Source organism: Myotis myotis, unplaced genomic scaffold, assembly GCF_014108235.1.
Source record: "Myotis myotis isolate mMyoMyo1 unplaced genomic scaffold, mMyoMyo1.p scaffold_m19_p_11, whole genome shotgun sequence".
Taxonomy (NCBI): domain Eukaryota; kingdom Metazoa; phylum Chordata; class Mammalia; order Chiroptera; family Vespertilionidae; genus Myotis; species Myotis myotis.
The window spans coordinates 71713279-71730262 of NW_023416315.1; the positions used below are offsets into that span (position 1 = coordinate 71713279).

Genomic DNA, 16984 nt, shown 5'->3' on the forward strand with positions numbered 1-16984 from the left:
GATAACTGGTTATTCCCGTTCAATAGGCTCCATGAAATAGCCTCTGAGGACCTTCAGAAAATAACATTTGCTTTCTCGTGAGCATAATAAGGGCTCTGTAAAGGCTAGTTATCCCTGGTTAGTTTCTTTTCTCTTAAACCAGGAGAACAAACATCTGCAGGAACCTGCTGCCACTATGCCAAACCTGTGCTGGGCGCTTTATAGCAGCACCTCAGTGGATCCCTGCAGCAGGCTCATTGTACAGATAGCTAGACAAGTTACACGATGACCTTCCTGAAGGCACAGCTAACGAGCGAATGAGGCAGGACTCAAACCCCAGTCTACCTGGTAGGAAAGCCTGTACACTTTCAACAGCACCATGTTGCAAAAGCATGGTCCAGTTTGAGAGAAGGGTGCTTTTCACCATGCTATTAATGTGTAGGCTTATTATAGTAAAAAGTGCCTTTGTCAGTTCACTCACAAATGCTAATTCACTTTCAAAACATATATTACTGCTAGATTTTAAAGTAAATTATCCACAGCCATGCCAGCATGGCTCAGTGGTTGAGCGTCAACCTATGAACCAGGAGGTCACGGTTTGATTCCTGGTCAGGGCACAGCCAGGGCTCGATCCCCAGTGTGGGCGTGCAGGAGGCAGCCTATCAGTGAGTCACTCTCATCACTGATGTTTCTATCTCTGTACCTCTCCCACTCTGAAGTCAATAAATATATAAAGAATAAAGCAAATTATTCACAACTTCATTTTATGGCTCTTTGGCATTTTATGGCTCTTTGGCAATAATTTTTATTAAAATTACCATAATTATCACAAAATACATATAGTTAAATAATTGCATTAAGAAAAGAAATCAGAAATGATTCTCTGGGTCACATTTTGCCCATTAAACCAAGTGTTATTCAAGGGGTAGGTTAGCCTTAGGGGTCTAATAAATGAAGTCAGCACAGCCATGTTTTGAAGGTAATGGGCCCCTACATCAGCCTTCATCCAGTTAATCTGGAAACTGACAAAGGCAACTGGGTATTCACAACCAGTGGATAGATTTACCTCTGAGCCATGGTTTCTGTTCATACTCATCAATGAGGGTGAGGTACTCCAGTAGAATTCCAGGTCTAAAAGCATTGATGTTTGTTGTTGCTGGGCTTCATTTAGCACCTGGCTATAACCACGAATAATTAGTAACTACACTATTATTGTTATTAATATATGCATATAAGGGATTTTACTGTGTTGATAACCCAAGCTAGATTAAAAGGACCCAGGCCAACAGATAACAGGAAGTTACAGGTGGGGTAGGCACCTTTATGTTAGGTCATGCTGAGAATGGCTATCTAGGAATTGATCTGTGGAAGGGAAGAGAGGAAAACAAGTTTCTCAAGAGGGCCCAGACTCTGGGAAGGCTTCTCTTATCCTGAGCACCTGAGGTTATGTGTGTGTGCTTTCTGGAATCTAAAGATTTGCTGGAGAGGGAGGCAGGGACCGGGTTCAGAGTGGGTGGCCTTTATGAAGCAGGCACTGGAAGATCTATGAAAGTCCCTCTTTAGGACCGCTTTGGAGAAGCCTGTAGTTTGAAGGTCTTCCTCTTGACCTTCAACAAAAGTTAACTCCCTGTGACCGTTCACAAATTCTGTACATGCCTTTGGATTCCTTAGAGTTCTCACAGAGGAGATCATGCATCAACGCTTATAAGAAAAATTCCTTTTCATCTTCTCCTGACATTTTCATTTTTTTGAACTAGGAAATGTGCCATGGTCAGTGGGTCAGAGCCACACCCTGCCCCCGTGGGACTTCATGAAAAAGAATAAAGCAGAGCAAGTCACTGTGCTTTTGTCAGGTAAAGATATTCTAAACTGAGATAACGTTGACTGTTATGATTGTCAACTTTTATGATTGTTTCGAAGTACCAGTTCTTAAACCTGCATGTTTTTGTCCTGCATTCTCTAGCCATGCGTATAGGACTCCCACTGCTAACTAATCAGTGTTTTTTGGAACAAGGAGAGGAAAAATCAAAAGCCAAGTTGTTGACACCGGTGGTGATGTCTTGATTGTTGATTCCTATGATTTTGATTGCATCTCATTAGGAATAGACCAGAGGCCAAACTGGTGTGCTGATAAGAGAGTGACAGAAAGTTAAGTTTGTTACTGTCAAGTACAGTGTATGATTAATATGATCATTATAATGGTACAAATTAATGTGTCGTGAGTACGCCCTGTTGTGTATGGCACATTAAAAGTATAAATTCACTAAACCCTTATAACAACCCAAGAGGATACATATTTCTGTTTATCCTCATTTTTATATACAAGGAAATTGAAGGCTATAGATATCATCATGTACTTCCTAGACTTGGGAATGGAATCTTTACAATTTCAAGTAATAAAGTTTGATTTTGTTGTTTTAACTATACTTATTGAGGTTTTAAAAAAAAAGTGTGAGACCATCCTAGAAAATCCCTTTGGGCTCAAGCAGTGTATTGAGAGAATAGCAGAACTTACGGGAGGGGGTTCGGAGGGAGGGAGTTAGAGAAGAGACCTAAAGGGAGACCCCAGTCTGGTCAGCATGGCTCAGTGGTTGAGCATCGACCTATGAACCAGGAGGTCATGGTTTGATTCCCGGTCAGAGCACATGCCCGGGTTGCAGGCTTGATCCTACGTGTGGGGCATGCAGGAGGCAGCTGATGAATGATTTTCTCTCATCATTGATGTTTCTATCTCTCTCTCTGAAATCAATAAAAATATATTTTAAAAAATGAAAAATAAGGGAGACCCCCCCCCCCCCCCGACCTGTGCATTAATGCCAGGCAAGGCTAGAACTTTCTGAGGATTGGAACTAAGCTCTGCTAACATTTGCTTATAAACAGTAAAATATTGAATCCGGCAACCAGAGGCAATGCTCCTCTGTATTTTTCCTTCTTGCAGGTCCTCAGGAAGGCTGCCTCAGTAGTGTGACGTACACATCTATGATCCCTCTTCAGGTGCTGCAGAACTACCTAAGGCTGGTAGGTGGATGTGTTATAGGCACCTCTCGCCAACACCCGAGAGCTGTTCCCGGGCAGGACAGCCCCCTGAGTCAGTGGGAGGAGGCTGTCCCCAACCTTGATCCTTGTCTTCTCATATAAATGAATTTATATGAGAGACCTTGACTGCGTTGTGAAAAGCCAATTTATTAACGCAATTAAAGCATGTACCTTTATTGAAAAAGCAAAGCAAACCCATACATCTGGCTTATGAAGCACAGAAGGGCTCTCAGCTAATCTGAAGAGCAAGTTGGGTGGTGGTCTGAGGTGTTATATATACCCTCCTGTCTATAGTTCTTGAAATTCTTCTGCTGACTATTTTGGTACAGATTCATTCTCAAGGTCCCCCCACCCCTTTTTTACTTTGTTGTGGCCTCCCCAGAATTCATGAAAGCACCTGGCAACTTTATCTTGCCAAGCTTTGAGACTGCTGGCTTCTCCGCCTAGGGAGTAAAACTGCCCTTTTTTCCTTTCCCCCTCCCTCTCTGCATTCTCTCATTAGGGAGTTTTTCTTTAACTATTTGCTCTGTGTCCTTGCTGGGGAAGATGTTAGTTACAAGCTGGCTGCAGATTGCCCAGACTATTAGGCCTTGTTTTATCTTTCCTGCCTCGTTTCCCCATTTGTGAGTGTTAAAATCAGAGCAAGAGGAAATGGTCTGTCCCTCACTAGTACTTGACATCAAATAACTAATCAATATGGAAGAGAATGGCTGTAAATATTAAGATGCCTTGCTATAGACTTTTATAATTGAAAAATGAGTAAATGTCTAAGCATTAATTAGTGTATTGATGTAGCCACTTTAACAGAAATCAAAAAATTACAGCTTACACAGTGTGAGAAGTTTATTTTTTCAAATACAGAAGGCCTACCTAGCAGGTGACAGATCCAGGGAGGGCGAAGGTGCCGGGAGACCTTCTCTCAGTGCTACTCTATCCCCTGAGTGTCACCACTGCATAACCAGGCTCGCGCAAGAGGGAGAAGAGCCTGGAGGGCAACCCTCTGCCTTTCTAGGGGGTGCACACATCATTCCTGCCCACACCCACGGGCCAGAACTTAGACATGTTCAGGTGGGACTGGCACGTGTGGTTTTTGGCTGCGCAACCCTGTTAATAGTGGGCAGCGCTGGGACTAAAAGGCAGAAGCAGGGAGTATGTTACCAAGAGGAAGTAGCACGTTCTCAGTACCGAGTGGGTAACTGTCATGCTTTGTATTTGTTCAGTACAGTGGAACCTTGGTTCTCGAACTTAATTCATTCTGGAAGGCTGTTTGAGACGCGGCTTATTCAAAAACCAAATCATTTTTCCCCGTTAGAAATGAAGTAAATTGAATTAATCCGTTCCAGATCCCCAAATCATTCCCTGCTTTAACCTTTCTTATATACAGAACATGTCTAATGTAGCATTTAATCTATAAACAAACACTTCACTTCTTAAATATATTGAACGACTCCCCACTGGCCTTAAATCACTTTCTGCATTCGTTCCAAGGGTGCAGCAGCTTCAGTTGTTCACATGCCATTGCCTCTGAAATACTGCCACCAGCTAACTGCTTTTTGTTTATACAAATCAACAATTTTTCTATCTCTTCCATTGCCTGTGATCTTTGTTTGGTGAGCACTTTCATACCCTTAGCAATATTAGCACCCTTGATGGCCTTTTTATTTTTCAAAATTGTGCTAATCATCCATTTCACCAGCAATGAAAGAAAAACATATTCATAGCACAATTTTCTGAGATGTTAACAACATAAGATTTAGCAGTAAACTGACACACATTCTCTCCTTTATTTGTGACCTGAGAGAAGCTTTTTGATAACATCGGCATGAACGGGTTGCCAGGTCAAGAACTGAAGTTGTGTTCCAAATGGAGACATGTTTTCCGTAAACAACTTGGTTGAGAACTGAATTGTTCGAGATGGGAGACATTTGAGAATCAAGGTTTGACTGTACTCATTAGATGCCAGGAAATATGTCTTATTTATTTATTCCGGAAAACATCCCTCTGAGGTAGATAATATCACCCATTTTGTAGACTAGGAAACTGAAGCAGAGTGAGGTAAAATAGCTACAAGGCCACATAGCTAGTGAGTGATGAAGTCAGGACTATGCGTTCCCTGATATAGGTGGTGTCTGTGTATGAGAGATCTATCTGAAACTAAGATATATTGATGGTGTAAAACATTAACTACACAATCATTTTGTTTACTGCCTTAATTTGGAAGGCTTTTTTTAAAACAATGAATGGGTTTGACTAAGACCCTTTACAAAAATTGTGTTCATTGACCATGAATTGGTATACAGTGGGGCCTTGACTTAACAAGTGTCCCGACTAACGAGTTTTTTGAGATACTAGCTGCCGGGGTCCAACCCCAGCAGGTCCAGGGGTCCCCAAAGGTGTAGACGGAGTCGGCGAAGAAGGAAGGACACGGAGACAGTGTTCAGTTGATCAGCAGCCTAGCCAGGATCTCCAGCCAGGATCTCCAGCCAAGTTCTGGTCTGGATCTCCAGCGAAGTTCTGCTTCAGATCTCCAGCCAGGTTCTGTCTAGGATCTCCAGCCAGGTTCAGTCACCAGGTTCTAGTCAGGTTCTCTTGCCAATTTCTGTAGTCAGGTTCAGTCCAGGATCTTTTGCCATGTTCTCTCCAGCGAAGTTCTTCTATCTGTAGGTTCTGTGTAGGTTCTGTGCCTAGGTTCTGTCTCTCAGTTCTGTGTTCTAAGTTCTGTGTTCTAAGTTCTGTCTCTTGCTGTCTTATTACATCTGTATTTATACCAGTTGATTCAATCCTATCAATCTCTATTACAAAGGTTAGGGCGTTTCTTATCTCCATTCCAGGGAGTAAAGATTATGTAGCTTAAGCATGATTGTTCATAGTTAAAGTGATTAATTACCCACCTGGCACTAGTTAAGAGGTTTTATTCCCTCCCTAACTTCAGGGGGAAATCCCTACCTGGGGAAACAACCTTTCTCAGAGGCCTTGGTTAAAACACATAATGCCAAGAAGGTGAGCAAACATATTAAGAACAGTATGCCATATATGCCAGGTCCCTTGAAACAGCAAGCATGGACCGGCTCCCGGCAACTAGCTGTCTCTCCGCCGATTTTTTTACATTGAGTTGATAGAGTAATTTGAGTTAATGAGCCCCTTAACGAGCTAGGTCTCGGAACTAATTAAACTCGTAAGTCAAGGCCCCACTGTATTTGCTCCTGAGGAAAGTAAATTGTGTGTGTGATCAGAAAATTTTTATTACTTAATATAATTGAAGTTGTAAAAAGTTAGCCTTTTTTCTCATATGTTAGCACTCAATTTCTGAGGATTCTAAGACAATTAACATAGAATTTTAAAAAGCATTAATAATCCCTAATGTAGCAAATAGTATATTATGTAGTTCATCACTCTTAATCTTTCAATAAACATAGGATTTTAAATAAATGAAAATATACCAGTTTTCATAATCTTAAAATCTAGTTGAAACAAACATCCTTATGCCCAATAATTTGTGAAATGTAACCAGATCGTTGGTCCAGCATACTAGCATACAACTTCGACAATTTCTAGCAGCAGAACACCTGGAATAGTGATTAATAAATGTATTCATTGGATTGTAAAATAATTTCTTTTAAGAAATTATTAATGTCTACATTTTAAAAAAATTATAGTTCAAGTGCAAGCAAACATGAAAGATATCAAAGATTTTATTTATCTCCATGTTTCCTATGGCATCAGGTGCAACTGGAACCTTACTAATTGCAACAAAAATGGATTCAAAGGCAGCCTCCAAAGAATCAGCAGCTGTGGCTCCTTTAATTAGTGTTGTGTGAGTCAAAGATTGTTGCTGCTTTGAAAATCGTAATGAATTCCAGTGTTTTTCTACCTCTTTTTTTTTTTTTTTTTTTTTTACCAAGAATTTTTGCATAATTAGCAGGTATAAGTCCTGCTGTTTGATCATCAGGACTAGCCAGAAGTCCTGAGGAAAACAAGCATTGAGAGCCATTTATTGATCTGGTTGGGATTAACTGTAAAAGCAGCTACAGTCGAATGGGAACACTCAAAAGCCTTACAATTTAGGAGAGATGGTGTCTTCTCAATCTGATACTTTCAATTTTTTTCTTTGCTAGTTGTTCTTTCTCTGATGCATCAAAGTAAGCCTGTTGGTTTTATACAGATGGGAAGGAGATCTGTCTCATTCCTTGTATAAATGAAGGGTAGAGTTGTGTCAGCAACTAGTTTTCAGGAATGTGAGCCTCATGCTCTCAGTGGAGTCAGTTCCTACAACCACTTGCTTCTCCCTCCCCCTCCTCAGCATCTCTGTACCAGACAAGATTATGACTCAGAGCTTCTCATTCACCTGTTTAGATGATTAAATGAATAGAAAAGCAATGCATCTGAATTACAACTGCATATTAGCCTTGTCTGAGTAGATCTGTCAAATGAAATATTTGTTAGCCGCATTCCAATTGCAATTAAGCATGTACTTCGTGATGCACAAGACATAGTTTTGACTACCAGTTTGACTACCATAGTTTGACTACTAGATGAACACTGTTGTTACCTCTGTTCTCAATTTAATGAATGTACAGAACAGGCTTTTTTAACCTAACAGTTAACTCTTGGATGAAGATAAAAACTAACACTCACTTTAGCAATCACTTCAAAATTTAAAGTGAGTGAGGCTATCTATAATAATAAAAGCATACTATGCTAATTAAACTGGACAGTTGAACGACCTTCCAGACGACCTTCCAGATGAAGCTGGGGCTGTGAGGGCTGAGGCAAGCTGCTGCAGCTGCAAAGGCCAAGGCCCTTGCACAAATTTTGTGCATTGGGCCTCTAGTATATTATAATAGTTGTCAATGTTTCTTCTTCCATAAAAGAGTGTAACCCCTTAAGGAGATAGACCATATGTTATACATATTTGTATCTTGTTTAGTTACTTAATTCAGTTGTTGGACAGCTATTTATTGAGAGCCTCCTAAATGCAGGCAGTTTTAGGAATGTAGGATATAGCTATGTGTAAATAACATGCATTTTCTAAATGCATGGAGCTTACATTCTAGTGGGGAAGATGTATTAAAAAACAAATGCATAAATACCTATAATGTGAGGCCAGCACTAATTACAACTATAGAGGAAAATAAAGCAGGAAAGAAGATAAAGCGCTAGTGGAAGGAATGGCAGAAAGTGCTTTGGATGGAGTTGGTAGGAAAGACCTTTCTGCAGGGACATATAAACAGAAGACCACGTGAAGTGAAGGCCTGTGGAGGGTGTTTAAAGCAGAGGGAATAGCAGGTACAAAAATACCTAACCTGGCAGTGAGGTCTGAGAGAGAACCATAAGCCAGGTCATGTACCATACTTTTGTCCATATCCATGAGTGTTCTCTCTCTCTCTCTCTCTCTCTCTCTCTCTCTCTCTCTCTCTCTCTCTCTCTCTTTTTCTCAACCCCTCTCCCCAACACCCTCTACTAGAGCTGTTTGCCTGCTCTTTATCCATGAGTCTGTCTCTGTTTTCTTGGTAGTTCACTTTGTTCATGGCAAGGACTTTGAATTTTAGCCCAGGTGTGATAGGAAGCCACTGGTAGGATTTGAGCCAGAGAGTGACATATCCACTTAGTGCCACAGTAATTACAAGGCACTGGTGTGTCTTTGAGTTATTGAAAATCTGTACAATAAAAAGCAAGCCTAGTGATATCTGACTTTTAATGAGTATTTAATGTATGCCAAATTCTGTTCTAAGTATATAGATTGTCCCTTTGATCATTCTATGAGGTAGGTACTTATATCAGTTACTCCCATTTACAGATGAATAAACCAAGATGCAAAATAATTTGCTTAAGAACCTCAGGAAGTGGTGGAACCTAAAGAGTTGAACTTAGGAGGTCTTCCATTCTCATATATGTAATCATAGTTTATACTGGTTACTAACCTGTTGGTTAAGAAAGAATTGCAGTAGCCAGTTCTCACTGTGTATATAAATGTGTTCTATAAAATGCATGTATTAAAGCCCTTATGCAGAAAACCAAATGGAGTGAAGACTTTAAATCAGCCTTTTAAAATAAATGATGTTATTTTTAAATACTTTCATTAAATAGTTAAATAGATACAAATACATTTTAAATCTCTATCTTTGAATTTATAAGGACACATTTAACTTATTTGAGTTTTTAATCACTAATTATTTATAACAGTTGAACTTTTTGCATTAGCTCAAATTTATCTCTTAACCAATTTGTAATTTTTATTAGCTTATTCTTAACTTTTCTGCTATTTTATTTTATTTTTTCCATCACCATGTATTCCCTCTATGCCTTCTTCCACCTCTACCTACCCCCTACCCCCTGCACCCCGCCCCTGGCAATCACCATACTTTTGTCCATGTCCATGAGTTCTCTCTCTTTTTTTCTTAACCCCTCTCCCTAACACCTTCTCTACCAGAGCTGTTTGCCTGCTCTTTATCCATGAGTCTGTCTCTATTGGGCTTGATAGTTCACTTTGTTCATTAAATTGCACATATGAGTGAAATCACATGGTGCTTGTCTTTCTCTGACTGGCTTATTTCACTTAGCATATGTTCTCCAGGTCCATCCCTGCTGTCACAAAGGGTACAATTTTCTTCCTTTTTATAGCCGAGAAGTATTCCATTATGTAAATGTACCACAGCTTTTTTATTCACTCATCTACTGATGGGTACTTGGGCTGCTTCCAAATCTTGGCTATTGTAAATAACGCTGCAATGAACAGAGGGGTACATATATTCTTTCAAATTAGTATTTAGGGTTTCTGTGGATAAATACCCTGAAGTAGAATTGCTGTGTCATAAGGCAGTTCCATTTTTAATTTTTTTGAGGTAACTCCATACTGTTTTCCACAGTGACTGCACCAATCTGCCTTCCCACCAACAGTGCACAACGGTTCCCATTTCTCCACATCCTCACCAATACTTCTTGTTTGTTGATTTATTGATGATAGCCATTCTGACAGGCATAAGGTGATATCTCATTGTAGTTTTTTATTGCATCTCTCTGATGATTAGTGATGTTGAACATCTTTTCATATGTCTATTGACCATCTATATGTTCTCTTTGGAGAAGTGTCTATTTAGGTCCTTTGCCCATTTTTTAATTGGATTGTTTGTTTTTGTGCTTATTCTTAATTTTTTATTTTAATAATTCAGTGACTATAAATGATTATTATATTAGAAAAATACTTGATTAGGTGATCCTAATCTAAGCCCTATTTTAACATGTAGGGCTCTGAATCCCTCAGGACATAATCCATGAGATTCTTCCATCTATTGGCTGTCCACTCCAATCTTCGCTGGGAGATTATACTTAATCTTCATACATCCCAAGATAAAGTTGCTACGTTTCCATAAAAATAAGGTCATAAGTGATGGTTTTGTATCTAGGACAGCCCACCATAGCTCCATCAGTCTCTTTAGCAAATGGCAAGGTCCAGCCTGATCCTTTTCAGGGTGTAGAAGAGCAAGGCTGGGTAAGGTCCCAGTGGAAGGAGGAAGCTGGTTCCTTCATGTGAAGACGAGGTGGCTTCAACACCAGTGGATCTTTAGGTTCCCATGGTCGTGGTGGAAGATTCTGGCCAGTTGGGATAGTGTCAGCCCAGAGGAGGGCTGGAGCAGGAGGAGTTCATAAGAGCGGAGCCCGGGTGACAAGGGAGGGTTATGTTCAAGATATCTCTAGTTTTATCTTTTTAAATAGCTGTAACACATACCCAAATTATTATGTCTGTATTAATAAATGAGGGCCTACCTTTATTTGAGTTTAGTAGCCAAGTCTAAAAGCTTGGCTTTTACAGTTTCAATTAGGTAACTTTTAAAAACAGAAAATATGTGTGTGTCCATGTGTGCACTGTAATTTCTCTTGAATTTTATTCTCATACCTATTCTATTAAGAGGGACCTTAGCAAATGGTTAAAACCTGCTCTAACAAGAAAGACTCCAGTTTTGTGACTTCTGATGCTGAATGTGCCAATATTGTTTGGGGGATTTAATATTAATAAACTGATAGTAACTGTCATCTGGGACTCTAAAGTTATACATGAACTGTTTGTTTAAAATTGAGTGTCAAAGATGTCAGATTTACAGTCCTAGTGTCATCAGTGGGGAGCTCTCTGTGTCCCCATCTGTTGCTAGGGGACATGGGCTCCTTGCGATGTCACGAGAAAAAGGAATTTTTTGAGACTCACAGGAAAATGAGTGATATTTATTTTCATGGGTTAGACCCCTGAGTTTCCAAGGTGCTTATTTCCTTCGTCCCACCAATGAAATAAGTGTCATTTTGCTTTTAGCAGAGCTAGGATTAAGGCCATTGCCTAGAGTTTTCATTCCATGTATGCATAGTCCAATCCAGCATCAAGCTAGCTTACTTGTGTACCCAGCTGCAGTCCATCAGTCCCTTGCTTGTGGGGTCCACCATGTGGCTTCTAGGAACATGGGCAGGAGCAAAGCCAGAAAAACAAGAGAGCCAAGAGAGAGAATTCCTTTGTCTCAGAATTTTAACTTTCTAAGATTTTGCACACTTGCCATGGTTCCACCCCATCTGGCCAGTTGTTTTTGTTACAGGCTAGACTGACAGGCACCTTCCCTACATCACCTGGATTCACTGTGCATGGTCCATGTTCCCTTTCCCCCAGGGATTTGCAGGGAATGGACCAGTGGTTCCCTGGGGAGTGTGAAATTGCAGCTTCCTGTTGAAGCTTGCCCAGGTGGCCATGCTTGTAATGTCTGGCCTCCCTTTTGTTCCTTTCCTATCTATAAAAATAAAAGGGTAATATGCTAATTAGACCAGGTCAACTGGACATCTTCCAGATGTCTGACTTCCTTCCGGACAAAGCCACGGTGATGGGGGCTGAGGCAGAGGCAGTTACGGGGCAGTCAGGCTTGTAGGGGAGCAGTTAGGGTGCGACCAAGCTGGCAAGCAGAGGCAGTTAAGGGTGATCAGGCAGGCTGGCATGGGGGCAGTTAGGGGCGGCCAGGCCAGCAGGGGAGCAGTTAGGGAGCGACCAGGCCAGCAGGGGGGCAGTTAGGGGGCAGCCACGCTGGCAGGGGGGAAGTTAGGGGGTGACCAGGCTGGCAGGGGACCAGTTAGGGGGCAATCAGGCCAGAAAGCAGAGACAGTTAGGGGCGATCAGGCAGGTCGGCAGGTGAGCAGTTAGGAGCCAGCACTCCAGGATTGTGAGAGGAATGTTGGACTGCCGGTTTTGGCAGTCAGACATTCCCCAAGGGGTCCCGGATTGGAGAGGGTGCAGGCTTGGCTGAGGAACCCTGCCCTCCCCCCCCCCCCCCGCACAAATTTCGTGCACCGGGCCTCTAGTCATTAATAACTAGCTAATAACAATGGTAATGTTGCTGGAGGAATTTGTGGGCCAGATTTCCCAGACATGACTAGGTGTGAGGTTCTTGGGGTATCACTGACATAAGCATTTTCAGAAGCCCCCACGGGAGAATGAGATGTGGTGAAAGGCTTGCATGGAGTTGCATTCCTCTGGTTAAAAAGTCCTATGTCCTTTAACCCAGTCCTGAAAGAGGGGCAGCTGGGAATCCAGTAAAGCCAAAAGGAGGGCCAGTGTCCAAAGCTTTCGTCCCATGTTGCAGCCGGGTCTAGTTCAGCATTCAGGCCAATTAAAGTCCATTAGTCCATTGTGTGGGTCCCATGTGGCCATGAGCCACATGGGCGAATGCAGAGAGCGTGCCCCGTGTGGCAGGAGTTCCAAGAGAACTAGAGGGTAAAAATCAAGAGCATATGCTCCTTTGTCTAGGCATTTAAATATTAAGGTTTGGCACCCTTGCAGTGGCCATGTCCAGTCCCTTCCCTCATTGATCAGTGGGGAGTGTGAAATTAGCAAAGCTGTTTAAATGGCATGCCTATATCATCTAGTCTTTCCTTTACTCCTTTCCTGTTAAAAATAGGCAGATTATTACAATGTTATCAGTAACACTACTATAAAGCATTATACCTTAAGCTATGGCCATCCCAATTTTATTGGCTTGGGGAAGACCTTTTATTTTTCATTCTTTTTTGAGTTCAACATCTCACCGCAATCTGGCCTAAAGTGGTCTCAAGACAGTAGAAGCTTTTCCTCAGACTCTGACCAACAAAACTTCAAATAAAAGGTTAAGTTTATTGCTCTAAAATTATGCCACTAGTCTGAAGCCACATTACAGGTGCCACATTGACCATAGTGGAAACAATAGCTCTTCTGGTAAACTCCTTTTTGTAGAAAAACACTGTGGAGGGAAAAAATAAAAGTATGGATGGGCCTTTGTTGAGGTTATTGTTCCCATTTAATCTAGAATTCATTTGCCTCACAAAGCACTAATTGACGTGTGATGAGAGCTTTCTGAATAGGCTGTGAAGATAAGAATAAAAGGGATTGGTACCAATTGTGATAATAAGGCCCTGTCCCTTTATGAATAAGCCAAAAGGTCACACTCTAAGCATGCACTTAGGGATAAGGGATAATTCTGACAACTACAATGCACCTTTTAGAAGTTAACTTTGATTTTATTTTTCAAAGAACATATCTCAACACGATTAAAATATTTAACTCCCACCCCAAAAATCTGTCTGCTTTCCGTGTACCTACTGTCTATCTTTAGTGCCCTCTGCTGGAAGCATGTAGCATGTATATTTATTATACCTCAGACCTTGCTATTTGAGAAATATAAATGATAATGCTAGAATAGATAAATATGTTTTCTTCGCATAGCTTTGCGTGTTTTCACCAGTCTCGGTAGAGCAATATGCTCCCAGCAATTATTATTATTATTATTTTTTTTTGGTTCAGATCTTACATGGTAACCAACACAATTATATCATTTGACAAGATAGACAAAATAACATTAACAAAAAAGCTGATAATACCTGAAATGAGGGGAAACCTACTAATGGAATGCATTCATTAGAAAGTATGAATGACCTGGAAGTTTGTACATTTGTTTTTCCCTTTATTTACTTACTTAGTTCACTTATTTATAGTTTACCTTTTTCCAGAAAGGATATTAGTCTAAGCGAACACAAGATGCTTACTGCTAGCGAATGGCCGAAATTTTAAATGGAATGTTTCCTGCCTATATTTGTCAAACCCCCACAGTCTGAGAACAGATGAGGTATTGATATTGAAGGCATTTTATCTGTGAAGCTGGGTCTCTGGCTGTTATATGATCTCAAGAATCAATCTTAAGAAAGTACAGGCGGTATGACAGGATAGCTGTAATGAACAGAGAGCACTGTTGTTTTCAGAAATAAGACAAGATTAAAGAGCAATACTACTTGAAGATCTTGAGTAGCATATTCCGTAGATCTTGAAATTCTGTATTGAGTTTCACTGGTGCAAAACAGTCTGTTCCTTGTGAGAGAATTTCCACCCAATAAGTCATGGCAGTTTGAGATTAACTTGGAGAGCTCAGGGTTTATGGTTTAAAATTGGACCTGGCTAGCGGTACCTAATATGCTATTTCCCACTAAAGTACTTTTGAAAAGTGACAAAACTTCACAAAAATGGAAAAATAGAACTGAAATCTCCCTTTGGCAAGAATCTAGAAAAACGTCTTACTACCTTTATAGGGGCAAGAGACTGTTAGGCCTACTTATTAGCAGCCAACTGGAAATTAGGTAGGAAAACACTTTTAATACCCTTCTAATGCTGGTGAAACTGTTACCGGCAATTGAACCTCGGTTCAGCAACCTCGGTACTTGAGTTCTGGCTAAGAAAGAATCCAGAACCAAGACAAATACAAGGGATAGAGGGGGTTGGGGAGGCAAAGGGACAGGGAGCACCTTGGGGAAAGAAGGGGCTGGGCAAAGGTGAGGGGTGTTCAAGGGAGACCAAGAGCAAGTGCTGAGTCCTTTGTCTTGAGGGTATTTATCTGGAGACCCCAAGGGAGGATCTCAACAGAATATTCATCAGCTTCCTGGGTGTGTCCCTGTCCTTTCAGGGTTGCGGTCTCTACTGATGGGTACCTGCCAGGTCTACCACAGGTTAGGGGAGGTCCACACTGCAAGACCAGTGATATGAAAGGTCAGGGGTCTATACCACATGGCGAGCTTTATGCTAGCGGGGGAAAGGTCACCCTGGGGGTGAGGTTCCACCCTACAGTTGTCCATTTCTAGGCACCTTTGGGTATCTGGCCAAAGGTGCTAATGCCTGTCTAACTGCCTACTACACCATTATCATCTTACTAATATTAAAAAAATAAAGCAAGATTTATACTAGTTAGAAAATTGAAGGTTTAGCAATAGTGGAATAGTATTTGAACCTAGAGAAAAATCATTGGTGGCTGCCAGATATGTTGTTTTTCAGAGCCTAAAACCCAGTCCCAAGTCCAATATAAGGAGCCCCTTAAAGGACCATTTCTCTGTTTAGCTCATGGTCTGACACCTGGTAGTCAGGCCTCATTTTTCTCTATTTTCCAGGAGTTCTCTAAGCATGTTATGGTCTCCTTAAAGGCCAAAGCTCAAGTCTTAAAGGCCCTGGGTAGGAAGGAGTTCCCTCTTCCTTCCATGCTAAGGCCTTTTCCTCAAGCCTTCCCTTCATATCCCAGAATCTGCCTTTCCCTGAGCCAGGGGCACAGTCACTGTCTTCACAGAAGTCCATCCCAGTCACCCTCAAAAGATGCGGCCTTCTGTGATCTCAAAGGGACAACTTCATCAGAGCACAATAGAACAACAGCAACACAAAGATACATGTGCATGTGTATCCTTACATTGTTCCATTCGAAATTATAAAGAGTAAACAGAGCCTTTGATGTTTAACATTTCTGTAAGTGTGGGTGGCTCAGTCTTCATACATGAGCTCCTCCAACAGTATCAGTTAGGCTGGCCCTTCACCTGCCCAGGTCCTTTACTGTAAGACCTTCCCAAGAAGAAAGCTCCTCCCAGGCATCTGGGCTGGGAGTGGGAGCTCATCCCTGGAATGATGAAGAGGGGAGAATGACCTGCCCTCCTCTTACTCCTGCCTTTGCCCTATGTAGAAGGTCATCGGCTTTTCATCCAGTATATGCTATGTCTCTATATGTTCTCAGATGAAGTAAGTATCGTTACACGTAAGGATAAAGATATTTTTTAATCCTGTAGGCACCCAGGTAGGATATTTTCCTTTACAAAGTAAAAGTGATCAGCCTCGCCCTAAATTTCTTTGGAACACCGAATTCCAAACTGGAATAATATAGGGAGTTGATCAAAGAGTGTATGAATACTCATCAAGATATCATTTACATAAAAAGTCAAAGATACTCTCTGATATACAATGGTTATAAAAAAGATTACAATCATGGATTCTTTTTTAATTATATGTTTATTGATTTCAGAGAGGAAGGGAGACGGAGAGAGAGATAGAAACATCAATGATGAGAGAGAATTGTTGATCAGCTGCCTCCTGCACGCCCCACACTGGGGATCAAACCCACAACCCAGGCATGTACCCTGACCTGGAATTGAACTGTCACCTCCTGGTTCATAGGTCAATGCCCAACCACTTAGCAACACCAGCCAGCCTGCTCATGGATTCTTAAAAAACATACAAATACACACATCAACTGTGCAAAGGAAAAAGCGAGAAGGAAACAGGTATTTGCAGTGGTTACTTTAGTGGTTTCTGTTCTGCTCCTTAGTGATTTTTTATATTTTCTAAAATCCTCATAATGAGATTCATTGCTATTTTAATCACTGAAAAGTAAAATAAGCATTGGGAAAACTCAAAGATTATCTAAAAATTCTGGAACATCTGCAAGCGACAAAATATGCTAGGAACCCTGTTCCCAGCCAATATGCTGAACTGAAACATAGAGAATAGAACAAGGAGTTTTCTTTTTCATAAAATGCCATCTCTTGCTTTAAGTATATAAACACTATGTAAAATACTACATAAGTATATAAATACAGTATTTGCCAGTGTTTCACATTAAAGTGAAAAGCATGATGTGCTGAACGAATAAAGCTAATTAATTAAAATATG

The 16984-nt window shown here is 41.0% G+C and overlaps 1 protein-coding gene across 1 annotated transcript in view; it reads left to right on the plus strand.

Annotated features, from left to right (window-relative positions):
- Window positions 1-16984, plus strand: part of CTTNBP2 (cortactin binding protein 2) — a 177701-nt gene that overhangs the window by 116330 nt on the left and 44387 nt on the right. Inside the window, 2 exon segments of the mRNA XM_036328864.1 lie at window positions 1737-1832; window positions 2918-2997. Coding sequence (XP_036184757.1) covers window positions 1737-1832; window positions 2918-2997 — 176 coding nt within the window.